Consider the following 27049-nt stretch of genomic DNA (forward strand, 5'->3'; position numbering starts at 1 on the left):
ACAGAACCACTTATGAAAGAAATTGAAGAGGACACAAAGAAATGGAAAAGCATTTCATGCTCATGGATTGGAAGAATATTGTTAAAATGTCTATATTACCCAAAGCAATCTACACATTTAATGCAATCCCCATCAAAATACCATAAGCATTTTTCACAGAACCAGAAAAAACAATCCTAAAATTTTTATGGAACCAGAAAATACCCTGAATAACTAAAGAAATTCTGAAATAGCAAAACAATACTGTAGGCATCACTATTCCAAATTTCGAGCTGTATTATAAAGCTGTAGTCATCAAGATAGGATGGTACTGGAACAAAAACAGACACAAAGCTCAATGGAATAGACTAGGGAACCCAGAAATGGACCCACAACTATATGGTCAACTAATCTTTGACAAAGCAGGAAAGAATATCCAGTGGAAAAAAGATAGGCTCTTCAACAAATGGTGTCGGGAAAATTGGACAGCCACATGCAGAAAAATGAAACTGGAGGACTTTCTTACATCATACACAAAAATAAATTCAAAATGGATGAAAGACCTAAATGTGAGACAGGAAACTATCAAAACCCTAGAGGAGAACACAGGCAGCAACCTCTCTGACATTGTCTGTAGCAATGTATTACTAGACATGTCACTGGAAGCAAGGGAAGCAAAAGCAAACATGAACTATTGGGACTTCAAGATAAAATGCTTCTACACAGCGAAGGCAACAATCAACCAAACTAAAATGCAGCCTACTGAATGGGAGAAGACATTTGCAAATGATATATCTGATAAAGGGTTAACGTCTAGAATCTATAAAGAACTTACCAAACTCAACCCCCCCCCCAAAAAAAACAAACAAACAAAAAACAAATAACTCAGTTAAGAAATGTGCAGAAGACATGAATAGATGCTTTTCCAAAGAAGACATCCAGATGGCTAACCGACACATGAGAAGATGCTCAACATCACTCATTGTCAGGGAAATACAAATCAAAGCCACAATGAGATACCACCTGTGTGGAGGTTCCTCAAAGAGTTAAAAGCAGAGCTACTCTATGATCCAGCAATTGCACAACTGGGTATTTACCCCAAAGACACCTGTGAGTGAAACACTAGGAACCTGCACCCCAATGTTTATAGCAGCAATGTCCACAGTAGCCAACTATGGAAGGAGCCTCGGTGTCCATCGAAAGATGATGGATAAAGAAGATGTGGTCTACGTATACAATGGAATATTCCTCAGCCATTAGAAAGGATGAATACCCACCATTTGCTTCAACATGGATGGACCTGGAGGGTATTATGCTGAGTGAAGTAAGTCAATCGGAGAAGGACAAACATTATATGGTCTCATTCATTTGGGGAATATAAAAAAATAATGAAAGGGATTATAGGGGAAAGGAGAGAAAATGAGTGGGAAAAATTAGAGAGGGTAACAGACCATGAGAGACTCCTAACTCTGTGAAATGAACAAGGGGAACTGGAAGGGGAGGCAGGTGGGAGAATGGGGTGATTAGGTGACAGGCACTGAGGAAGTCACTTGACAGAATGAGCACTGGGTGTTTTATGTTGGCAAATCGAACTTCAATTAAAAAATACATATATATTATATATATAATATTATATATATATTTATATAAGAGATACCACCTCACAACTGTCAGAATGGCTAAAACTAACAAAAAAGAAACAATAGGTTTGAGAAACAATAGGATGCAGAGAATGGGGAACCCCCCTTGTGCTGTTGGTGAGAATGCAAACTGCTGTAGCCACTCTGGAGAACAGTTTGGAGGTCCCTCAAAAAGTTAAAAATTAAACTACCCTATGATCCAGCAATTGCACTACTAGATATTTACCCAAAGGCTACAAAAATACAAATTTAAAGGGGTACATGCACCCTGATGTTTATAATAGCATTATTAACAATAGCCAAACTATGGAGAGACCCCAAATGTCCACTGCACGATGAATAAAGAAGACACACACACACACACACACACACACACACACACACACACACACACTGGAATATTACTCAGCCATCAAAAAATGAAATCTTGCCATTTGCAACTATGTGGATGGAGTTTCAGTGTATTACACTAAATGAAATAAGTCAGAGAAAGATAAATACCATATGATCTCACTCATATGTGGAATTAAAGAAAGACAACATATGAACATATAGGAAGAGAGAAGGAAAAGGAGAGAGGGAAGCCATAAAAGACTTTAAAAAAAAGATTTTATTTATTTATTTGAGAGAGAGAGAGTGAGTGAAAGAGAGAAAGCATGAGAGAGGGGAGGGTCAGAGGGAGAAGCAAATTCTCCACAGAGTGGGGAGCCTGATGTGGGACTCAGTCCTGGGACTCCAGGATCATGACCTGAGCCAAAGACAGACACTTAACTGACTGAGCCACCCAGGTGCCCCAAGCCAAAAGAGACTTTTAGTGATAAAGAACAAACTGAGGGTTGATGGAGGGGGGATGGGCTAGATGGGTGATAGGTATTAAAGAGGGCACTTGTGGGGTTTTTAAAAATTTTTTTTTAATTTAAATTCAATTTGCCAACATATAACACCTAGTGCTCATCTCATCATGTGCCTAAAAAGGGCACTTGTGATAAGCACTGGGTGTTATATGTAGGTGATGAATCACTGAATTCTACTCCAGAAGCCAATATTGTATGGTATGCTAACTAACTAAAATTTAAATTAAAAAAGAAAGAAAATGCTTAGGGTATCTGGGAAAACTTATTTACTAGTCTTCATAAGGACACTACTTTCAAGAACAGGAGACAGAATTGACTTCCCTAACATATAGGAACAGACACAGAGAGCTAGGAAAAAAAATGAGGGAGCAGAGGAATATGTCCCAAATTAAAGGACAGGACAAAATCACAGCAAAAGAGCTAAATAAAACCAAGATAAATAATATGCTTGAAAGAAAATTTAAAGTAATGGTCATAAAGATATACACTGTACTTGCCAAAAGAGTGGATGACCTTGGTGAGACCCTCAACAAAGAGGTAGAAAACATAAAAAAGAACCAGGTATGAAGAACTCAATAACTGAAATTAAAAATATACCAGAGGGAATAAATAGTAGACTAGAGGAAGCAGAAGAACAAATCAGCAACCCGGAGGACAGGGTAATGGAAAGAAATCAACCTGAACAGGAGAGAGAAAAATAATAATAAAAACTGGAAATAGACCTAGGGAAATAAGTGACATCATCGAGCATAACATTCACATTATAGGGAGAGAAAGGGGGGCATAACATTTATCTGAAGAAATAATAGCTAAAAATTTCCTGAATCTGGGGAAAGAAAGAGAAATCCAGATCTAGGAGGCAAGAATAGTCTCCAAGCAAATCAATCCAAGGAGGTCTACACCAAAACACATAGTAATTAAAATGGCAAAAAGTAGTGATACAGAATTTTAAAAGCATAAAGAGAAAAGGAAACAGTTACATATAAGGGAAACCCCATAAGGCTATCAACTGCTCTTTTAGCAGAAACTTTGCAGGCCAAAAGAAAGTGGAATGATATATTAAAGTACTGAAAGAAAAAAACCTACAGCCAAGAATACTCAATCCAGCAAGGCTACCATTCAGAATAGGAGGGATAAAGAGTTTCCCAAACAAAAGTTACAGGAACTCATGACAATTAAACCAACCCTACAAGAAATGTCAGAGACTTTTCGAGTGGAAAGACTATAAGTAGGAATAAGAAAAGTAGGAAGCATAAAAGCAGTAAGATTAAGTATATTTATAAAAATCAGGGACTCACAAAATAAAAGGATGTGAAGTATGACACCATATACCTAAGAGGTGGAGGGGAGAGGAGTAAAGAATGGGTTCAAACTTAAAGGACTGTGAACTTAAAATAGATTGCTATATGCATGTTATATATAAACCTGATTATAACTCAAGTTAAAAACCAGTAACAGATATGCAAAAAATAAAGAGAAAGGAATCCAAGTATATTACTAAAAAAAGCCAGCAAACCATGAGAGAAAAAGAGCAAGAGAAGAAAGGAAAAGAACTACAAAAACACCATATAACAAGTAACAAAGGGTGCCTGGGTGGCTCAGTAGGGTAAACATCTGTCTTCAGCTCCAGTCATGATCCCAGGGTCCTGGGATCAAGTTCCCTATCGGGCTCCCTGTTCAGCAGAGAGTCTCCTTCTCCCTCTCCCTCTCCCCCCTGCTCATGCTTGCTCTTTCAAAATAAATAAATAAAATCTTAAAAAAAAAAAGTAACAGAACCTTGATTAGTACATACCTATCAATAATTACTCTGAATGTAAATGGACTAAAAACTCCAATGAAAAAACGCAAGATGGCAGAATGAAAAAGCAAGACCCATCTGTATGCTGCCGGCAAGAGATTCATTTCAGACCTAAAGACACCGGCAGATTGAAAGTGAAGGGATGGATGTGGCCATGTGGCTCATCTTTGCTGTCATCTCCTTCCCACCACTTGTCTGGCTGTACTGCCAGCCTGACAGTGCCACCTAACCATAATGCAGCCTTAAAAAGTAGAAAGGTATCTCAAGCCCTGCTGCAACAGCTGCTTCTCCCACCTTGCCTCACTGTGGGACCGATCTAGGCCAACATCTACTGTAGGGCCAAGATACATATGTGCATGCTCAGCAAGAAGAGGTACTATACAGCCACAAACGTGCCTGCAGGACTAAAGAAAGAGGGCTGGGTGCCTCAGCAGGGGCTGTGCAAATGCAGGAACAGCTGGAGGACAGCAGCCTAATGTAGGCAGGAAGGGCAGCTACCGATATTCCAGGGTCTGGCTGGGGTTAACTGAACTGGAAGCACTGGCTAATGGAGATCCATGCCCTGTCAGGTGCCTGCCAGGCACCAGCTCATGCTCCCTGTTCTTTCTGTCCTGCGGGGGCCAGGGAGGCGGGGGTGCCAGGCTAGGTATGCAGTAGCATGTGCCGAGGCAAGGTGGCCTATGTGTGCAAGAGCACTTCACCATCATGCCCCTGTGGATGGGTGGGTTGCTGCTCTGCTGGTTTCCCTCTGTCTTCAGGTACAGCCTTCAGGGCATCTGCCCTAAGGCATGCCAGGTGCCAATCTGTCTTCAAGTTCTTTTTCTGGATTGGCTACTACAACAGCTTGCTCAACCCAGTCATCTATACTATCTTTAACGGGGACTCTGGTGTTCCTTCAAGCACATCCTCTTCTGTTGGAGGAGAAGGGACTTCAGGCAATGAGCTGCATTCCCCACCTGGCAGAGACCCTGGGCAGCTACCCACCAAGAAGTAGGAAGGCTAATCCTCCAGGAGAAAGTGGAGGCAGCTTCCCCAGAGACCCAGGGATGGATTGGCCTCTAGGGCACAGTGGATGGGCAGGAGGTGGGCTAAGAGACTGCAGGCACCTGGGGAGGGGAGACAGAGGGACAATCTTCTGCCTTTTTATCTCAGCAGAGGGCTTCTTCAAGGGCACCAGGCCTGGATCTGGTTCTGGGAGTCCTGCAGAGGTGTAGCTGTGAAGTCAGGGTCTTAAACAGCAGAGGCAAATGCAGCCTCCTACTCGAGTGAGAAAGGAGCCCTAAAGGAGGGCACTGACAATTTTTGGTTCCTGAAAGTATTTAAACATTTGCCAAAAATGGTAGCCAACACAACCAAACTATTTTCTAAGTAAACCTTTATAATAAAAAAAAAGTGAAAAGATGGAATAGCATTTACCATGCAAATGGAAGTCAGAGTAGCATTGGACAAAATAGACTTTAAAACAAAGACTGTAACAAGAGACAAAGAAGGACACTGTATAACCATAAAGGGAATAATCCAACAAGAAGATATAACAGTTGTAAATATTTAGGCACCCAACATGGGAGTACCCAAGCACAAAAAGCAGGTAATAACAAACATGAAGGAAGGAAGTGATAGTAATACGATAATAGTAGGGAACTTTAACATCCCACTTAAATCAATGGATATATCATCAAAACAGAAAGTCAAGGAAACAGTGGCTTTGAATGACACACTAGACCAGATGGACTGAAGAGATATATTCAGAATATTCCATCCTAAAACAGCAAAATATATATTCTTTTCAAGCGTACATGGATTTTTTTCCAGAATAGATCACATACTAGGCCACAAAACAAATTTTAATGAATTCAAAAGATTGAAGTCCTATCATGCATCTTGTCTACCACAATGTTTCAAAACTAGAAATCAATCAGAAGAAAAACTCTGGAAAGAACACATTGAGGTTAAATAACATACTACTAAGTAATGAATGGATCAACCAAGAAATCAAAGAAGAGTTAAAAAAAAATACATGAAGACAAATGAAAATGAAAACAAAAACATCCCAAAATCTTTGGGATACAGCAAAAGCTGTTCTAATAATATAGGCCTGCCTCAAAAAGCAAGAAAAATCTCAAAACTATCTACCCCTATATCTAAAGAATCTAGAAAAAGACTAAAACGTCAAAGGAAGGAAATAATAAAGATTAGAGCAGAAATAAACAAAATGGAAACTAATACACAATAGAATAGATCAATGAAACCAGGAGCTAGTTACTTGAAAAAATCAACAAAATACATAAACCTTTAGTCAGGCTATCAAAAGAAAGAGAGAGAGAGAGGGAGAGAGAGAAAGAGTCAAAGTCAGAAATGAAAGAGAAATAACAACTGACACCAGAGAAATACAAAGGGCTGTAAGAGAATATTATGAAAAGTTACATGCCAACAAACTAGACAAGCTAGAAGAAATGGATAAATTCCTAGAAATGTAACCTCCTAAAACTGAATCATGAAGAAATAGAAAATTTTAACAGATCAATTATCAGCAATGAAATTGAATCAGTAATCAAAAAAACTCCCAACAAACAAAAGTCCAGGTTGGCTTCACAGGTGAATTCCATCAAAAATTTAAAGAAGAGTTAATGTCTAATCTTCTCAAACTATTCCAAAAAATAGAAGAGGAAGGAGAACTTCCAAATTCATTCTATGAGGCCAGCAGTATCTTGATACTAAAAGCAGATAAAAACACTATAAAACAGAACTGTAGGCCAGTATCTCTGATGAATATAGATGCAAATATCCTCAACAAAATATTAGCAAACTGAATCTGACTATACAATACCTTAAAAAAAAAATCATTCTCTGTGATCAAGTGGGATTTATTCCTGGGATGCAAGGGTGGTTCAATACTTGCAAATTAATCAATGTGATACATCACATCAACATCAAAATAAAGGATAAAAACCATAGGTCATTTCAATTGATAGAGAAAAAGCACTTGAAAAGTACAACATCCATTCATGAAAAACAACTCTCAACAAAGTAGGTTTACTGGGAACATACTTGAGCATAATAAAGACTATATCTGGGGATCCCTGGGTGGCACAGCGGTTTGGCGCCTGCCTTTGGCCCAGGGCGCAATCCTGGAGACCCGGGATTGAATCCCACGTCGGGCTCCCGGTACATGGAGCCTGCTTCTCCCTCTGCCTGTGTCTCTACCTCTCTCTCTCTCTCTCTCTCTCTCTCTCTCTGTGACTATCATAAATAAATAAAAAATTTTTTAAAAAATAAAGACTATATCTGAAAAACCCACAGCTAACATTATACTCAATGGTGAAAAACTGAGATCTTTCCCCCTAAGATCAGGAATAAGACAAAGATGTCTATTCTTACCACTTTTATTCAACACAGTACTAGAGGAGGGGGTCCTAACTGAAGCAATCAGACAACAAAAAGAAATGAAAGACATCCGTATTGGTAAGGAAGAAGGAAAACTTTCCCTATCTGCAATGACATGATACTACTTGTAGAAAACCCTAAAGATGCCACCAAAAAACCCCACTACAACTGATAAATTGATTCAGGAAAGTCATAGGATACAAAATCAATTATACAGAAATCCATTGCATTTACATACACTAATAATGAATTAATAGAAAAATCAAGAAAAAAAACCATTTACAATTGCACTAAAGTAATAAAATACCTAGGAATAAACTTACCCAATGAGGTGAAAGACCTATATTCTGAAAACTATAAAGCACTGATGAAATAAATTGAAGATGGCATGACCAAATGGAAAGATATTCCATGTTCATGTATTGGAAGAACAAATATTGTTAAAATGTCCATACTACCCAAAGTAATCGACAGATTTAATTCAATTCCTATCAAAATGCCAGCAGCATTTTTCACAGAACTAGAATAATCCTAAAATTTGTACAAAACCATAAAAGACCCTGAATAGCCAAAGCAATCTTATAAAAGAACAAAACTGGGCGTATTGCAATTCCAAATTTCCAGATATACTACAAAGGTGTAGTAATCAAAACAGTATGATACTGGCACAAAAACAGAAACATAGATCAGCAAAATAGAATAGAGAGCCCCGAAATAAACCCATGTTTATATGGTCAGTTAATATATGACAAAGAAGGCAAGAATAGGCAATGGGAAAAAGACAGTCTCTTCAACAAATGGTGTTGAGAAAACTGGACAGCAACATGCAAAAGAGTGAAACTGGACCACTTTCTTAAACCATATACAAAAATAAACTCCAAATGGATTAAAGTCCTAAATGTAACACTTGAAACCATAAAATTCCTAGAAGAGAGCATAGGTAGTAATTTCTCTTACTTGGCTTTAGCAACTTTTAGAAAAGTTTCTACCTATGTCTCTTCAGGCAAGGGAAATAAAAGCAAAAATAAACTATTGGGACTACCTGAAAATAAAAAGGTTTTGCACAGCAAAAGAAACCATTGACAAAACTAAAAGACACCTACTAAAGGGACATTTGTGAGTGACAGCAATAAAGGGTTAGTATCCAAAATATCTAAAAAACTTACACAACTCAACACCAAACCCCCCCAAATAACCCAATTAAATAATGGGCAAAAGACTCGAATAGACATTTCTCGAGAGAAGACATGTACAGATGGCCAACAGACACACAAACAGATGCTCAACATCACTCATCATCAGGGAAGTGCAAATCAAAACCACAATGAGATATCATCTCACAACTGTCAGAATGGCTAAAATCAAAAACACAAGAAATAATAAATGTTGGTGAGAATGTAGAGAAAATGTACATTGTTGGTGGGAATGCAAACTGGTATAGCCACTATGGATGACAGTCTGGAGGTTCCTCCAAAAATTAAAAATGTAATTACCATATGATCCAGCAATTCCACTACTGGTCATTTACCCAAAGAAAACAAAACCCCTAATTTGAAAAGATATATGTACCCCTATGCTTATTGAAGCACATTTAAGCCAAATTATGGAAGCAGCCCAAGTGTCCATCAACAGATAAATGGATACAGAAGATGTGGTGTGTGTGTAATATTACTCAACCATAAAAGAATAGATTCTTGAATCAATCTAGAGGGTGTAATGGATGTATCTAGGTGGTATAATGCTAAGTGAAATAAGTCAGGCAGAGAGAGATAAATACCATATAATTTCACTCATACGTGGAATTTAAGAAGCAACACAAATGAAGAAAAAAAGAAACAAACCAAAAAACAAACTCATAACTACAGAAAACAAACTGACGGTTACCAGACTGGAGATGGGTGAAATAGGTGGATTAAGCACTGACAATTGCACTAAAGTAATAAAATACCTAGGAATAAACTTACCCAATGAGGTGAAAGACCTATATTCTGAAAACTATAGGATGAGCACTGACTAATGTACAGAATTGTTGAATCGTTATATTGCACACTTGAAACTAAGATGACACTGTATGTTACATTTTTAAAAATTTAGAATTAAAAAAACCCTTAAAACGTGGGGAAAAAACCTTTAGAATTAAAAGAAACCTTTAAAGCCTTAGTGGTTTTATTTTTTTTTTTTCCTTAATGGTTTTAAATAGATAGTTCAACAGGTCAGTTTTTTCTTTTGCAATATTGTTCATCTATATCAGAGAAATATAAGATTTTCCTTAATTCTAATATATATGATTTAGCTTTAAAGTGATTAACAAAGCATCTTCCTAACTAAATACCATGTCTGAGTTTGAGGTCCTATTTCTTAAAGACATGCTAAAATATTTTATTTGAAATGAGAAAAGACTTAAACATATTCTAGCAGAAACTCAGACAACCGATGAAATCAAGTTTGATGGTGCTTATAGATTAAGAGCATGTGTGAAGGCTGGCATCAGAGTTTTGAGGAACAGACCAAGGGAAAGGAAAATATGATGCAACATCACGAGACCCTCAAGGCTATGGCCAGAAGTGGGAAAACTAGGAGCTATGAGCCAAATCCAGCCATGCCCGTTGGATCTCCTACTGTCTATGGCTGCATTCAAACTAGGGCTACAAAGTTGAGTAGAGATTGAGACCCTATGGCCTGCAAATCCAAAAATATTGACTATTGACGCCGCTCAGGGTATGCTACCCCAAACCGTGGCACCTTGGCATATCCAATATCTCAAGCTCAAGAAGTTTGAGAAAACAACAAAAGCAGGAAGATCGTTCTAAACCCTTCTGCCCTGAATGCAAGAGATAAACCCCACATGTGAGATACAACTTCCCCTTGTACTGAAGGAGGGGACACAGCCTTATCACCAAGAGGGGCTTTAGGGCTGAGAAGGCTGTATAAACAAACCTTAATTTTTCAGCATTTACTACCCCTAACCCAAATCCCTGTGCCTTGTCAATTCTTCACAAACTCATTGTTTCTTTGTCAGAAGGTTTAAAATCTTCCTGCTTTGGTCATGTCCCTGGGTCTTCACTCCCTTGTGAAGTGAAGGCCTCCCATGTACATGTAAAAATTCAATAATGTGTCTACACTTTTCTCCTGTTACCCTGTCTTAAGTCAGTTTAATCCTCAGAATCAGCCAGAGACCCAAAGAGGGCAAGGAGAATTGTTCTCTCCCCTGCGCGATCTAATCCTACCCGGATTTGTTCAGCCTTCCATAGGTGATCAAACCAAAGCAAGCTGGCGCATTTTGACAGAGTAAGGAATTCCAGGGTTTCATTCCTGAAAGCGTCCCAGCGTCCCTCTGGGTGTGTCTGGGGAGAGCAGACCAGGCCAGGTGCACCCTGGCTCTGGGCCGTGAGAAGTCACTCACACATTTCAGCATTTCCCTGCAAATCCGGAGCTGGAGGAGGGATACAGCCAGTGGCCTCTGAAAATTCAAGACACGCCTGACCCACTTGTTTTCAACCCAGTTCTGAATCTTGAGGTTAGAACTTGACTTAGGTGACCGCAACGGCCACTAGCTGGCCTTCATGCCAGCTGCCAGCGTTCCTCTTTTCCTCCATCGAGGATGGAGAGGACCAAAGCCAGCCACCCAAACCTCTTCGCCTTCCATCAGTGACTGCATTATCACCTTATCGCCTCCCTACCTCTAGCTATGTTCATTAGAACCCTCTAGAAAAAAAAAAAAATCTTTTTAAAGAAAGCTCTACCAATCCATAAAAGTTTAGGAAGCCCCGACGAGAATAGCAGGCACAGTGTCTGGCCAACGTGAAGTGCTCAAATATGTGTTTAACAAGTGAAACAGATGACACATATACCAGCTGCTCATACTTTTCCCCACCAGCAGGCCTCCAGCTCACTCCGGATTAGTCCTCACCCGGCGGCAGAGCAAGCTCGGCAGCAGAGGGGGAGGTGAGCCAAACCTCCTCAGGGCTCTGTCTCTGCGTCTCCCCTGCTTCTCTGGTCCCTGCCACCTCCTGGGTCCCGCCCCACAGGCCTCCCTCAACCTCCATGGACTCTCCCAAGGTTTATGCAGATGTAGGACCCAGCACCTCATCCTGTGCATTCTAGAACCCTACCTGGCTCATCCTCGATTGCTCAGAATGCTCTGCTTTGCTAGTACCCCCCACCACCACCACCACCCCTGCCAATCTACTCAGTTTCCTCTGGACCCCAACCTCTCCCAGCCCTGAAGTCCAGATTGAACCCAGGCATCTCGACACAGCCTGTGCCTGCACAGAGCATTGGCACAGCAACGTCTGCGAGGGCATTTGTGATATCTTGTAAGATGGGCTCGGCTCTCCTTTCCGGATGTACCTATTATAGTTATTATGAATCATTAACTAAAACTCCTGACGAGCTGGCCCCACCCGCCAGCCCGCCCCCTTCCTTTCTCAGGCCCTCCAGGGCTCCAGGCTAGTGCTCACTTCTTTCTTCTTCCAGCCCCGGCTGTTTGGATCTCCGGCTTCCTCTGCACTAAGATTATTATAATTGCTGAACTGCTGTAAGACATTCAGATGTACCTGACAAGATGCAGACTCTCTGAGGATTCATTTTTCCTTAGCTGGGTTTATTAATAGGTGCAGGTTTGACGTTACCTGAAATGAGCTTTTTTTTTTTTTTTTTTAACTGCACAAAGAAACGTTCGTTTTTGTTCCTCGCGGAAGGAAGTAGGGCAAATATCAAGGCCCAATGTTTTGCCCTTCATCAAAAAAAATTCTTTTAGACACTGACTCAGAGCCTCTTAAGTAGACCAGAATTCATCCCCACAGTCAGGCCTAGAGAGGAAAAGTGCTAGTGAGGGAGAGCAAGGATAACTCAAAGCACGCAGAAGGGCCAAATTTGGCTTGATGTCCTCATTAAAAAAAAAAATGACCCCCATGGGAGTTTTGTCTGAATTTGGGCGGTAGGAGAGAAGCCAGTTCTGGTGAATACATTAGCAATTTTTTAAAAAATTGTTTAGCAAACATGTTGAAAGCAACATGCCAGTCAAAGCTCAGACTCAAATGATTTTCCTCGCCGACATATGGCATTGACTTAATGGGACAAATGAGATAAATAATATAATCATAGTGGATTCCATGTGTTTATAATTGTGCCTTTGATCTATACAGTGTGAAGTGCTTTGCCAACATCAGCTCACTGATCTTCCCCGCCACCTTCTGTGACATGTATGGGGCTGCTTTTATCCCCCTCGCTTCACTGAGACGCTAAGAAGTAGAATGTCTAAAGTCATCAGCTTGTAATGATGAAGCTAAGAAAAGATCCTGCCACCCGTGAGTCCTGCCTAATTCAGTTTCCTGGCTATTAAGACTCGGCCTCTTCACCAGGGATTCAATAAGCAGCTTAGCTCCTGGCTTCTGCTTCTCTCCAAACAAATGGCTGCAGGTACAGGCAGGGGGTATGTGAAAACTTCACTCTGATCTGACATTAATTTTAATGCACCGCATCACATTTTTTGGTTCCTTTCCTCCACCGTTCAGCATTATCAGTCAGCTTCTTCAATGCCCAAGAAAGAGACTGGGGTAGTGCCCCCCCACCTGTGTGCATATAATTATGCTTTTTTTTTTTCTTTTCTTTTTGTTTTTTGGTATGTTCTCTGGAGTCTCTATGAAAACAGAAGCTGCTCAAATATAAGAAAATCATAAAAAGCAGACAGTAATTGCATAGAGGTGTGCCTTTATATTAATAGTGGTGAGCTCACTAGAAAGAGGCTGCTGTAGGGTTGGACTGGCTAAGTTTCTTTGGTGACGTTCCAACAGAGGCCATAAAGGCAGCCAAACACAGCATGTTCTGTTCAGTCAAGGATTCTAAATATGCAAATGTTGCTCATCAGAATAAGCTCAGATACCTCAAATTTTCTATTTCTTCATTTTTCTCTGAAAGCTTTCTTTCAAGTTCTGCTTTAGCTTCCAAGAGTTCAAGCTGGAAGCGAAGAATCTTGCTTTCATTACGTTCCAGAGCTCCCTGAAATACATAAATTAAAAGTACTAAGTTAAGTCTACTTTTTGAATGCAAAAAAAAATTTTTTTTTTTTTAAGTGATGTATGTCACTACTGTAAGCTCTCTTTGGAGTTGCCGGAAGAGCTCCAAGTTCAAATCAGGTCCCTGAAGATTGGAACAGGATGAGAGACAAGTGACTGCTTTTGTTTGTCATGTCACTCACAGCTTTGACATTCCTAGGGCTCTCGCCTGTAGTTCAGGAACTAGAATTCTAACACATTTTTTTAAAATAGAGAATTTCAATCTTGTCTGTGACTATATTTAAACCTTTTAATTTATTACTCTTGACTTCGTTTAATGTAGTTCATCTTCAGGATGAATCAATAAAGGGATCAAAGGTAGGATAAGGAAGGTGGTAACTCCTCCTTGGGATCTTTAATTCTGGACATCATGGAGGAATAGAGAAAAAGTTGAAAGCATTCAGAGAGCAGGAAACAGGCTAGTGTCCAAATATTGTCAGAGGAAGAACAATAAAGGAATTTAGGATGTACTTGACACATAATACTCGGTGTGAGCCATCATCACCATAATTATTACTACTACTTCAGATAGCTTGCTTTGACAGCTAAGGAAGTCTCCTGCCCCTCTGAGTATTTAAATCTAGGCAAGGCAATTACTGCCAGGGATGTTCTAAAGGTGATTCAAGTTTAAAAGTATAGCTTTGATTAAATCTTTAAAGCCTGTTCCAAAGACACAGTTTATATAGAAGTAGAAACAAACAGACGAAATATTTGGACGATGCTACGGAAGATGTTCCTAAAGGGCACAAGGTGTGACCACAATCTACTGGGCAGTTACCAATCGGCAGATTGTCCTGAGGGCAGGAATAATCCTTATAGCCTTTTCTGGGGGTGTGCTTACTTACCACGTACAACCAAAAGTGAAAAAGTAAAAACTACGTAGCAATTTCAAGATAAAAATAGGAAAGACGTTAGGAATTTTAATATGTCTTAAGGCCTTGCTGCTGTTCCCTCAACACTACCTTCAATATAAAAGAAAATAAATCAAAAAAACCCAAACAAAGCCCAATGCTTGGAGAGCAATTTCCTGCAAGGAAACGGTGCCCTTCCTTCAGGGGAAACTGTCACCTCTCACCCTCTGGAATCCACAGAGAAAGTGAATCTTTGGAGAAGGCGACCCGGGATAATTTGAGTTTTGTGGCTTCAAAAATAATGTGATAAAGTTTCTCATAAAGGCTCACCCAGGAAAACAAATAACCCAATTTTACAAATACATGTCCAAGTTGATGAAGTATTTATGGATGCAGCAAAGGACAAAACTTGGGAGATGTAAATAGAATATAATGCCATCTAGTGGTAGTCACTGGTAGCAGGGCCACCGCCTGCCTTTCACCTGCGATGGGCTAAGTCAAAACCCGAAATGTCTTTGTTATATGGGACCCCAATTGTGCCCGCCCCATCGGATCTCTCACTGGCTCGTCATAGTGCTTGGAATTTCTACCATAAATATTACTTCTTTAGGTTAGGGTGGTGGCTTTAGAAAGTCCCGAACCAGGATGGCCAGAGGACCCAAGGGAGCAGGTAAATGAAACAAAGCTCACCAACTTTACAAGGTTACCAGCCTTGCTAGGGGACACACCACCACGCTACCAACTGAAAGGGTTCTATATAAAACGTAGAAGACCTCAGAAAGGCAATTATGCATAAAAAGGTGAGACTTGACAACTCCATATCCAGGACACTATGGACACGGCTTCCGTCTGGCAGGTTTCTTACAGAAACATAGTGATAAGATGCACTTAACAGACATTGCTTGGCATGGAGCAGTCCTTTGAGGTCTAAATTTTCCATGATCATACCATCCAGAAAGATCTGTTTAAGATGGACTGCTTTGCCTTTTAAAAATCATTTTTGTGGCACGCCTGGGTGGCTTGGTTAAGTGTCCGCCTTTGGCTCAGGTCACAATCTCAGGGTCCTGGGATTGAACCCCACAGTGGGCTCCCTGCTCAGTGGGGAGTCTGCTTCTCCCAATTCCCCACTGCTTGTGCTCTCTCTTCTCAAATAAATAAATAAAATAAAATAAAAAAACATTTTCTCAGTTGGAGGGTGAGTGATGGGATCTGCATTTTAAGTACTAGGTGCTTAGTCTAAGGGAGAGTCAAGCAGATGAAATTCAGCCACAAGAAAAGAGGCTTTGCAGGGTGTGTTAACTGCTTAGTGAACGTGATGGATGACTCCTTTTAGCTCACTCTCTTTGGCAAAAAGTCTTCTCAGTGGCTCTTTCAATCACTAGCACACACCCAGGGATGAGGTCAGAGATTGTTCCTGAACTTTTAATCCATAACACTCAAAATGCTCCTGTCAAACAGTCTGTACAAAGATAAGCTTTTAGGACAAATGTTTGAAAGCATCACTTTGAATCTCATTTTTAAAACTAAACGGTTTGTGTTTTGTTTTGTATTGGATTTTTTGGGGGAAAAAAAGTGGTTTCACGGATTTTTTTTTTTTTTTAAGATTTTATTTGAGAGAGAGTGTGCACACTGGAGATAGAGCAAGCACGAGTAGGGAGAGAGCAAGGAGGCTCTGAGCCCACAAGTGGGCTGCTGAGCTAGGAGCCTGATGTGGGGCTTGATCCCAGGACCCCAAGATCGTGACCTGAGCCAAAGGCAGATGCTTAACCAACTGAGTCACCCAGGCATCCCTCACTGCCTCTTTTTTAAAGAGAGGAGGTGGTAGAGGATATTTAACCATTCAGCACTCAGCAGATGTTTGTTGAACCGCTACTACACACCAGGCAACGTTCTAGGCGAGTGCCTCTCAACTGTTGGTGTGAATATGAACCACCAAAGGATCTTGTTAAAGTGCGGATTCTGGTTCAAGAGAGCTGGGGAAAAGGCTGAGTCTGAATTTCTACAAGCTCCAGGGCGATACAGCTCCAAGCAGCTGATCCGTGGGCCACATTTTGAACAGTGAGAGTCTAGGCCCTGAGGATAATTTGATGACCAAGATAGACACGGTCCCTTTATTCATTGCGCTTGGTAGATTTGTCACCCTGATTGCTTATCCTGCCCTCTGAGCCTCCATTTCTTCATCTGTGAAATGGGGCAATAGTTGGTAGGGTGATGACATAATGCGTATCAACCATTGGGCATGGTCCCTGGCATCGAGTCAACACTTGAAGCACCATTTGGTTGCTGCTCCTGCTGCTGCTATTATTACTAGAACATAGACTTTCTGCTCTGTCACAAGGACAAAAACCTTCCCAGCTCCCTGGAAGTAATACCTCTGCTTCTTCCAGTGCCACTTGGACTTGAGTCTTCTCTTGTTCAATCTGTTTCTTGACCTTTTCCATTTCACTCAGGTTCCTCTTTCCTTCTCTTACCTGATTTGTCAGATTGGAAATCTCTTCTGGAGAAGGAAGAAAAGCAGGTTAGTGAAAGGAACCAGCCTCAGACCCATGATATGGGGTACAGCAGACTGTTCCCCTGAGACCGTGGTCATGCCATCCTTGGAAACGTGATGGCAAGGCCACCAATGGCACATAGGGGACCCTTGTCTGAATGCAAAAAAAGTCCCTCTTTCTTCAATATATCCTTTTGCCACCTGCCAGAAAGCTGTCCACCACAACTGGAGAGGACGGTGCTTCTCAGAGTCCTCTCTGAGGACTGCGCTGCACAACCTCTAAGACTTTACATGGTGGGCCTGCTTGTCGGAGCCCTGCCAGATTGCACCTGGTGGTGCCGAGGCATACACCTGGGCCCCCCGCCCCCACTTCTGGTGTAAGTGCTTAGCTGTTGACACCAGTGGCTGCTTTGTGTCAGCCACTCAACACCACTCACCATTGCCACGGGAACTTAAAGCAGAAGCGTGTCACTGCCTGCCAGAAGCTGATGTGTGAGCCCAGATCAACCCTAGAATCCAAAGGAGGTCAATGGAGGAGGAGGGTTTGTGGCTAGCCTCTCATGAACACAAGTCTGATGGAATAAGGCCACCAGAGTGACAAAACCTCCACCATTCAACACTGTTATCGTCAGTTCTGCTCCTTCCTGAAGGAAGCCTCTAGGAACTAAGAGGTGTGGGGTAGGGCCAAGTGGCTCTGGGCATTACCCACCGTCCAGAGGTGGGTGGAAGGAGCTCAAGAGCTTGCTGCTCCTCTGGTTCTGAGCTCCCTGGCTACGATGTGATACGACAAGAGTTTTGAAAAGTTACAAAACCAAATCCTCTAGATGACAATCTTTATGTAGTGAATCCTTCTCTTAGAAGCTCTCTCCAGAAGAAAACTTGGGGCAGTAGTTCCCCACTCAGGATCACTTGGAGAACTTTTGAAAAAGATTCCTGCCCAAGCCCCAACCTAGACCAAGTGTGATCTCCAGACCAGCAGCTCTGGCCTCAAGGGCAATCTGTTGGAAATGCAAATTCTCAGACTCCGCCCTAGACCCGAGGGACTCTGGGGATCTGGCCCAGCCAACCATTTGAACAAGCCCTCCAGGCGGTTTGGATGCAGCTGAAGTTTTCTGACCACCGTTACAGCACCTTTCACCTGCCCAAGCTCACTGATTATGGGCTATGTGGGCCAACAGAGAAGCCAGATTCATGTACGTCTCCATCAGTAACGAGCTTGCTCCTGGGGCATCTCAGAGCTTGAATGCACATCACTGATGGTGCTGGTGTAGGCTGGCAGCCTCCCTGAAGGGCTGTTTGGCAGTGTCTCAAAATTTAGAAATCTATTCCTTTAGCCCAGCAGTTCCTTTTTGAGGAATCTACCCCTACTGAGGAATCTACAAATCTGAAACGTTATTATGTGTCCACAAATACATGCACAGAGTGTATAGTATAGGATTATTAATTGTGAAAAATCCTACCTAAACTACATAGAGTCTAGTTACATAAGTGTTGATCATCCCTATTACAAAACACTACGCAACTATCAACAATCACGTGTGAGGTCTCCACGTACAGACATGCAAGGAGAATCACGAGGCACGTGGAAGGTAGATGGCCGGTAGGTAAGTGTGTGTGGGCTGGAGACAAGCCGGCTGGGCTTAGATCTCCGATCTGCTTCCGATCAACTCTGAATTCGGACAACTTGGGAATCTTACACGACTTAATATAATCTGCATTTTACAGATAAAGACACTGACACATAAGACTGCTCTGAGAATTAAATAAGGGATGGTTATATATACGACAGAGCCTGGCACGTCACGTAGGCTACAGAGATATTTGTTAAGTCAGAAAATATATTGATGGATGAAAAAAATAAAAGGTGTGGAATTCTGAGCCGTCTGAGTAATACATGCATGAACGTATGCATGGGAAATCTCGGGAAGGCTGTGGATGATCAAGAAAATTCTTAATAGTGGCCTTCTTGACACAGTGAACCTGCGGCTAAGGTAGGAAAGTGGTTTTATTTTTAGAACTTGATAAAAATAATAGCTGTGGTTTTAAAAAAAGAGTATTAAAAATGGAAAAGTTGAGACCCAAGTGGGGCCAGGACCATGCTGAGGTGCCTGCCGACAGCAGACAGCCTTGCCCTTGCAGCCGGGGCCTCCCCCTGCACCTCCTTGCTCCTGCTCTGGCTCCAAGCCCGGCTCCGAGTACCTTGGAGCTGCTTGTTCGCCGTCTGGAGGGTCTCCCGGCTCGCGCTGCTCTCCTCGTAGGCCTGCCTGAGCTCCAGGAGCTCGGCGCTGAGGGCCCGGGCCTCCCTCCGAGAGGCCTCCAGCATGGCCTGTGACTCCTCCTGCTGCTGCCTCCAGTCGTCGAGGCACCTGTCAAAGTGCTGCTGCTTCCGGCCCAGCACAGCTGCGGAGGAGCGGGCCTTCCCGAGGTCACACAGGGTGTCCCCCAGCTCCAGCTGCAGTCGGTGCCTGGCCCTCTCCAGGGAGGCGTTTCTGGCGTTTGCCACCCCCACGGCTTCAGCGGCCTCCTGCAACCTGCTTGCCAGCTTCTTCCTGAGAAGGGGAGACCCGAACAAATGGCAAGAGGCCGCAACCCTCAGAGAGCTCACCCAGCTTGTCTTGGATTAAGACAGGGGGACGAAACAGGGTGGCCCCCTGAGGTTGGCCTAATGGCACCAAGCCAAAGAGCTCACGCCACCCGGATGGCTGCTGACCACCATGACCACCATCGTCCGGCTCGTGTGCCCACTTACGCTTCGTTTCCACTGCCCTTTGCCAACCTGATTGGCCTTGGAACTCAGGGGTCTCCACTCCTGTAAATCTTTGCTTAACCATAAACCTTCTTTAAGCCATACAGACCTTAGTGATGACTCCATTAAGAAACTGGAGAACGAGGAAGGTTACACCCAACATCCCCCCAACAGTGAGCGGCTGTTAAAAGTTCGTAGGCACATCTAGTCTTGAAAGATCTCCTTGCTTACACTGCTTCCAAGGAACATTCTTTGGTTCTCTCCTGCTCATTCTCTCTCCTCCTTAGTGTGTGGCTCCTAAACATGCCAAAATTCTGTCTTTTCTCTGAATTTCTTCTCCACCTCAGGTGCTCTTCTCAAATTTATATACTCAAATCCATCCCCTTGTTATGCTCACTTCGCAGGTCCCAGTGCTCTCGGGGTGAGGGTTCGGGGGACTCTAGCCCCCCGGTAGTCCCTCCAGCATCCTCTCAGGTGGAGTGGTTTATTAAAGTGCTTCCTCCACCGCCCCCACAATGCAGTGCTCCGAGGCTTTCTAATGGATGAAATGTGTTCTCTTGCTCACATCTCCTGCAGGGACGCTGGCAGCCCCATTCTTACCCATTCATTACACTTCTTAGATGAAAGGTACCGTGTGTACCCAACCACTTTCTGATCTACTATTATTAAACAGAAAAAGGTCCTCAGGAATGAACATGTGCTACACAAGTAGCCCCTCAGACCAACGTGGTCATAAAGCCCCTTTTTGGTGGAATCCTGCAAAAACCAATCTACGCTCAGCATCCAGGAGGGACCTAATCCCCAACAACTACTCCTTGTCCACTGGCCTTCTAAGCATAGTAACTTCACATCTTTGCTTTGTTTTTCTTAAATGTTAAGAAGGGATCTCTTTTTCTTTAAAGCCTTATTAATTTGAGAGAGAGAGAGAGAGACTGTGTGTGTGTGAGTGGGGGGAGGGGCAGGGGCAGAGGTGGAGAAAGAGCATCTCCAGCAGACTCCCCGCTGAGTGCAGAGCCTGATTCCCACATGCCTGAGATAATGACCTGAGCTGAAACCAAGAGTCGGACATTTAACTGACTGTGACACCCAGGTGCCCCAAGAAGAGATACCATATAGTGACTGTTGTTAACAATCCGTCTTGTATATTTGAAAGTTGCTGTGAGAGTAGAGCCTTAATGGTCTCACCATAGGGACAATAAATGATAATTACATAGGGTGGAGGATGTGTTAAGTAACCACATTGGGGTAAAGACTTCGCAATACGTACATACATCAAATCATCACATTGTGTACCCTAAACATATTGAATGGTATACAGGAGCTTGGGGCCTGGATGAACCTAGACTTGGTCCCAGCATGAGCATGTCAGTGTCTATATATGTATATAGATATACCTATATCTATATCTATACACACAAATATCAATTAAAACTCAATAAAGCTGGAGAAAAAAGGAAATTCTGATGCTTTACCCCACCTAAAACTGGGGTCTTGTAAAATAATTACATGTATTTTAGCTACTTAGAAATACTCAATTGGTACCAGAAAAGAAGGATTTTACTTTGGGCAACCAATTGTCTGAGGGACAAAGGGGTTTCACCAGGACATGGGGCTATCAGTGCTAAAATCAACCAGGCCCACAACGGCAATTTTGCCGTCAGGCAAAATGAACAAATTGGTCACCCTCATTTCACTGACGTCATCTACATTTCATACCAACTACCATTTGTTCCCCAATTTGCCAACCCCAGCTTCTTACTCAGTACTAGAATCTGTAAGATGTGGAAGATTAAGAAACCAAATCCCTATTCTTGGGGAATGTGAAATTCAGAAACAGTCAACTGGGTCTCAGGTGAGCTTGATTCAGCTAAACCAACTCATTCTATGAAGCCAATTAAAAAAAATAGAATCCTAGATTTTTTTTTTTTTTTTGTAGTTCTGCCTCTCTGGGGTAATTTAGAAAGAAAATATAATATAGGCAATGTTTTATTTATTTGATATTTAAGTTTGGGGGCACCTGGGTACCTTAGTTGGTTAAGCAACTGACTCTTGATTTTGGCTCAGGTCATGATCTCAGGATCATGAGATCGAGTCCTGAATAGGGCTCTGCTGAGTGTGGAGCTGCTTAGGAGTCTCTCTCTCCCTCTGCCCATCCTCCCTTACCCCCTCAATTCTCACACACCAGCTCTCTCTCTCTCTCTCTCTCAAAAAAAAAAAAAAAAGGTTGGAAGCAGAAGAAGTATTGAGATATCATCATGTTGTCCATTATTTCTCTTTAGTTGTCATGTACTACAGGACAACAATCTGTTAGCTCAACAAATCCACGTGGTCATAAGCAGTCTGTATGCTTTCCCTCTTTTTTAACCCTCCCGAAGAAACCTCCAAATGCTGCGACTGGTAGGTACTTTCACCAGCATTCTTCTACCATAAAAAAAAAAAAAAAAAAATTTCTGACTTTAGAAGCAAATGCCCTATTTCTAATATGCGGAGCCATTTCAGTTCAGAGCCCCACTTTTCTGTGGTCAGTGTTTTTCAAACATCCACTGCAGGTATTCTTAGTATCCATCATCCCAAAGCCCTTTTTAAGTTACTGTGGCTTCAGAGATGGATCACTTGGTACCCCTCCAGGGACAGGACACAGCGACTGTTGAACAAGTGCACAACCATGTCTCTCAAAGATTGAGGTGGAGAACTGAAAAACAATATTTTTGGTTGAAACTAAAGAGAACTGGATTGATCTGCCCTGAGTTTTGCTAAGTTGCCAAGCCAGGGACATATTCTTTTCAGTAAACCTTTAATGACTATAAAACTGGGGTTGGTCTGACACTTTCTCTCAAATTTACACAGTCCTTTGACCTCTGAACAAAATGCTTCAGTTCTACACCCTTGAACCAGGTCTTGATTCATCTAGGCCCCAAGCTCCTATAGTTCCTGAGAAGGACTTCTAAAGCCTTTATGTAGTGTTGGCTGTAAAACTGATATTCTAACCTTAGAGGTGGTCTGAGGGTGACTTCTTTTCAAAGAAACTTTTGGCCCTGAAGGCATATGAGGACAGATCCTGATATGTTTCCAGCCATCCCTGTCCATCTTCACAGACCACTTTGTAGTCTGCAAGTTGTAGACCAGAGACATAATTGACTTTAATGTACAGGGACGTGTACACACATGAACTCAATTATTTTGATGTTCCAAATGAAATATAAGATTTTAAGCACTAGCCCATTTTCAAGTCATGTCTTCCATGAAGACTTGCCTTGAACCCTAGAAAGAGCCTCCTTTCTTTCACCAGGGCTTCTTTATAGTCTTTAGTACTTTGTATTCTGTTATTTTTTAGCCCTGCTAAAGCACGTGCTCCTTGCCAGCAGTGGCTATTTCAGCTTTGGTCTCGGCCTTATTCACACACTTGGTAAGGATCTGTTAAGTGGCTATAGCAGGCCTTGAAGACACAGTCACTATCCTCACCCTCTGCCTCTGGGGTGGGGACAACCTTGCCCCACTCACTTGGCATCCTCCAAGTCCTCAGTCCTCTGGGTGATGTCATCTGCGTACTTCATTCTCCACTGCACCATTTCACTGTTGCCTTTGGAGAGAGCCCGGAGCAGCTCAGCCTTAGCCTCTTGTTCTTCCTCATACTGCTCTTGTAGAAGGTCATGGTCATGCTTGGCTGACTGCAGGGCCTGGGCCAGGGCACTCTGTGACTTAACAGACACAACACACATTAAAAAGGGGCACTGCTACCATTAACAACGAAGGGCTTGGAGGTGACATTTTTTTTTTTTTTTTTTTTTTTAGATAAGGTTAATAACAACCTGCCACAAATTCAAGCTGAACCTGAATCTAGTAAGATAATACCAGGGAAAGAATTTGGGATGAGAAAGGATCGAGTATCTAATTGCTGCCATTACAACAGGGAATAATGTTCTATTTAGGGAAATGCTCACCTGACTTTGTGGGCTTCAGCAATAGGCAGGTCTGGGGAGTTCTGGAAATAGTGGAGAATGCAAAGGTAGCAAGAACATTCCCTATCATTTAGGTAGTAAGATTTATAGTTAGCACTATCTAATATTCAGATCTGATCTGGTCTAGCTTTTCATTCGTTGATGAAAAAAAAATCTTTTATTTCATGTGCAAATCTCTGAAAACTCTTATCACTTTGAAACAGCACTATACAATAGAACGTTCTACAGATGAAAATATTTTAGGGGCACCTGGGGGTGCAGTTGGTTAACTGTCCAACTTTTGGTTTCTGCTCAGGTCATGATCTCAGGGTCATGATCAGGTCCTCTGCTCAGTATGGAATCTGCTGGAGATTCTTTCTTCTTCTCCCTCTGCTTCTCCCACTTGTGTTCTCTCTCTCTGTCTCCCTCTCTCAAATAAATAAATAAATCTTTATTAAAAAATGTTTTATATGAACACCATCCAATATGGTAACCATAGCCACAGGTAGCTATTGAACACTCAAAATGTGCTTAGAACACTGTGTGGTCAAAACTGAATTTTAGTTTTAATTTATGTAACTTAAAATTCAGATAGCCACCTGCAGTGGAGTAGGAGCTACTGTACTTTTTAGACAGCAGAGCTGAGTTCAGTAAGCATTTCTGTCACTTATGTGACAGTCTGGTTAACCTAGAGGCATCATTCCTATAAGATAACCTAGCCTAGTGGGAAGAACCTAGTCTAGTAGAGCCTGTGCCAGTCCTCATGAGTCCTTTCCGTAAATTAGAAAAAAGTATCTTCTCAGTCCTTGGATGCAGCTCTGAGCGCACAAGGCTTGGTTACTGGCAGCCTCAGCCAGAACCCCCTTGGGCAGTGAAGGAGGAGCTATAATACACAGTGACCCTGAGAAGGGCGCAGGCTTTGAAATCCAATAAAATTGGCTTTAAATTGTGACCCTAACCCTCTTATATATTTATTGAGCACCTGTTCAAGGCATTAGTGTTTACAGAAGTGAGTGAGATGAAGATAAAGTCTTTGCCCTAAGGAGCTATAAAGGAGTGAGAAGATACACAAAACGAACATATAAACAAATTATTTTTTTTTAATGCTGACAGCAGTAAGGAGCTAAAACAGAGTGGCGATGAAGGATGTTTGACTCTCTCGTCACTGCCCAAGGGCCTTGGGGAAGGCCTGTACACAGTGGAAACAGCAGCTATAAAGTCCTATGGCAGGAGAAAGGGTAGCTTGTGTAAGAGTCAGAAAGGAGGCCCGGGTGGCTGGATGGGAGGAAATGAGTGAAGCAGATGTAGGACGTCAGAGCACAGTAGGAGGCTGGAGCCAGAGCAAAAGGGCCTCTGAGGCCAGCTGGAGGCCACTGGGAAGTCAGCCAGAGAGGTCTTCTAAAATCCACATGGAGTCATCTCACTACCGGCATCAATTCCTTCATGCTCTACTACTAGCTGTTTGTCCTTGGGCGTGTTATTTTTCTTCTCAGAGCCTTGGTTTCTCCATATAAAAAGATATAATCCTACCCGTTTCCTAGGACTTACATGAAGATTGAGATAACATGAGAGAAATATCTAGCAGAATGTCTGATACACAAACCATGGCAGTGCTTTACAAATACATATATAATATAGAAAATAAGGAGAGTGGAGAGAATGAAATAAAATATTTAAGAACAGAAGTCTACAGTCTCATGACCTCCATCTCAGGGTAGACGCCTTTGCAGGAGGATCATGTACAAGTGAGGCACTGTGGGGGTTACTAACAAGGTGCCTTGAAGATGAATGAAGAATTAACTTGAACTACCAGAGCTCAAAGAATTTCTCTCTCGTGTTAGTCACTATGCTTTCACCTTTAGAGCCACTTCCACTGGGGTCACCTGCTAGCAACATTATATATCCTCTTGGGGAGAAGTGACCAATATGTAGAAGTTATTGACAACTTAAAAGTAATATTGAACGAAGCCAGCCGCAATTATTTCCTTCTGGTCTTTTGTTTAATTCCACTTCTTGGTACAATTCAGAATCAAAGATCCATAAAGAACCTTGCTGACTTCCTGTTCAAGTAATAATGTAAAATGGAAATCCACAGTTTGCTTGCTCTATCTAAATCTGACAAACTAGGCAAGCAATTTGAACCACTGATCAAGGTCCTTTCCTGCACATACAAGGTGCACCATGTTCTTTTTCCCGTAACTTCTGGAGCACTTTCCTCTCTTTTATATGAGAAGATATTAAGGCTGACCCATCAAGCACTTTTTTTCTTTTTTCTTTACACATACAGTCAAGCCACTAGTGAGAAATAACAGATGCATTACTTTGGATTCCTCTTCCAGTTGCCCTTTCAGTTCTTCTATCTGCCGAGTGAAGTTACTCCTTTCCCTGGAAAGTTGGTTTATCAGAGCTTCTTTTTCTTCCAGCCTCCTTAGGAGCTCACCTATAGAGAGATTTCACAGAGTGAATTAATCACGGCCTCCTTCATCTAACTGCCTCCTCATATAACTTGTTCACTTGAAGGGCAACCACAATGATTCCTACCACATATTTTTAATATTTAGAAAGCATCTGAAAGCCCAGGTATCAGCATAACCATGGCAATGACCTGTTTCAAGACTCACAAAAAATCCCTAATAAAGAACTGATTTTAGCATTAAGTTTGGGTCCATAACAGGGAGTATTAGCTATCAGATACTGAGACTCTTCTGTGAAGTAGGTAATACTATCCAGCTTAATACTCACTACTCTTCAAACATGCTGGTATTATACTACCCACTTTACAGAGGGGGAAACAGAGCCTTATGCATGACTGAGACATAAATATGCATAGCTAGAAACTGGTAGAGGTAGATTCAAATTAAGTTTTTAACCCTGAAGAGCACAGTCTTTAATGCTATGCTCCCTTGTTTATGTGGCTCCACCAATTTCCAGCTATATAATTTTTAGGTAATCACTACTTCTTTGCCTCTTTTGTAGAATGAGGATAACAATAAAAAGTTGTCAGGGAGCCTGGGTGGCTCAGTCGATTAGGCATCTGACTCTTGGTTTTGGCTTAGGTCATGATCTCAAGGTTGTGAGATTGAGCCCTGTGTTGGGCTCTGTGCTCAGACTCTGCTTTAGATTCTCTCTCTCTTCTTTCTTCTTCTCCCTCTGCCTCCCCCCTGCTCACAGACATTCTCTCTAAAATAAATAAATATCTGGGCAGCCTGGGTGGCTCAGCGGTTCAGTGCTGCCTTCAGCCCAAGGTGTGATCCTGGAGACCCAGGATCAAGTCTCACGTCGGGTTCCCTGCATGGAGCCTGCTTCTCCCTC

At 42.1% G+C, this 27049-nt stretch overlaps 1 protein-coding gene across 1 annotated transcript in view; it reads right to left on the reverse strand.

Moving 5' to 3' along the window:
- MYH15 (myosin heavy chain 15) overlaps positions 1-27049 on the reverse strand; it is a 154184-nt gene that overhangs the window by 36061 nt on the left and 91074 nt on the right. Inside the window, exons 29-33 of the mRNA XM_038582731.1 lie at positions 26059-26177; positions 23301-23497; positions 19253-19602; positions 16935-17059; positions 13540-13655 (exon numbers count right to left, since the gene is read on the reverse strand). Coding sequence (XP_038438659.1) covers positions 13540-13655; positions 16935-17059; positions 19253-19602; positions 23301-23497; positions 26059-26177 — 907 coding nt within the window. The remainder of the gene's footprint in view (positions 1-13539; positions 13656-16934; positions 17060-19252; positions 19603-23300; positions 23498-26058; positions 26178-27049) is intronic.

The sequence above is a fragment of the Canis lupus genome, chromosome 33 (genome assembly GCF_011100685.1).
Source record: "Canis lupus familiaris isolate Mischka breed German Shepherd chromosome 33, alternate assembly UU_Cfam_GSD_1.0, whole genome shotgun sequence".
NCBI classification, from domain to species: Eukaryota; Metazoa; Chordata; class Mammalia; order Carnivora; family Canidae; genus Canis; species Canis lupus.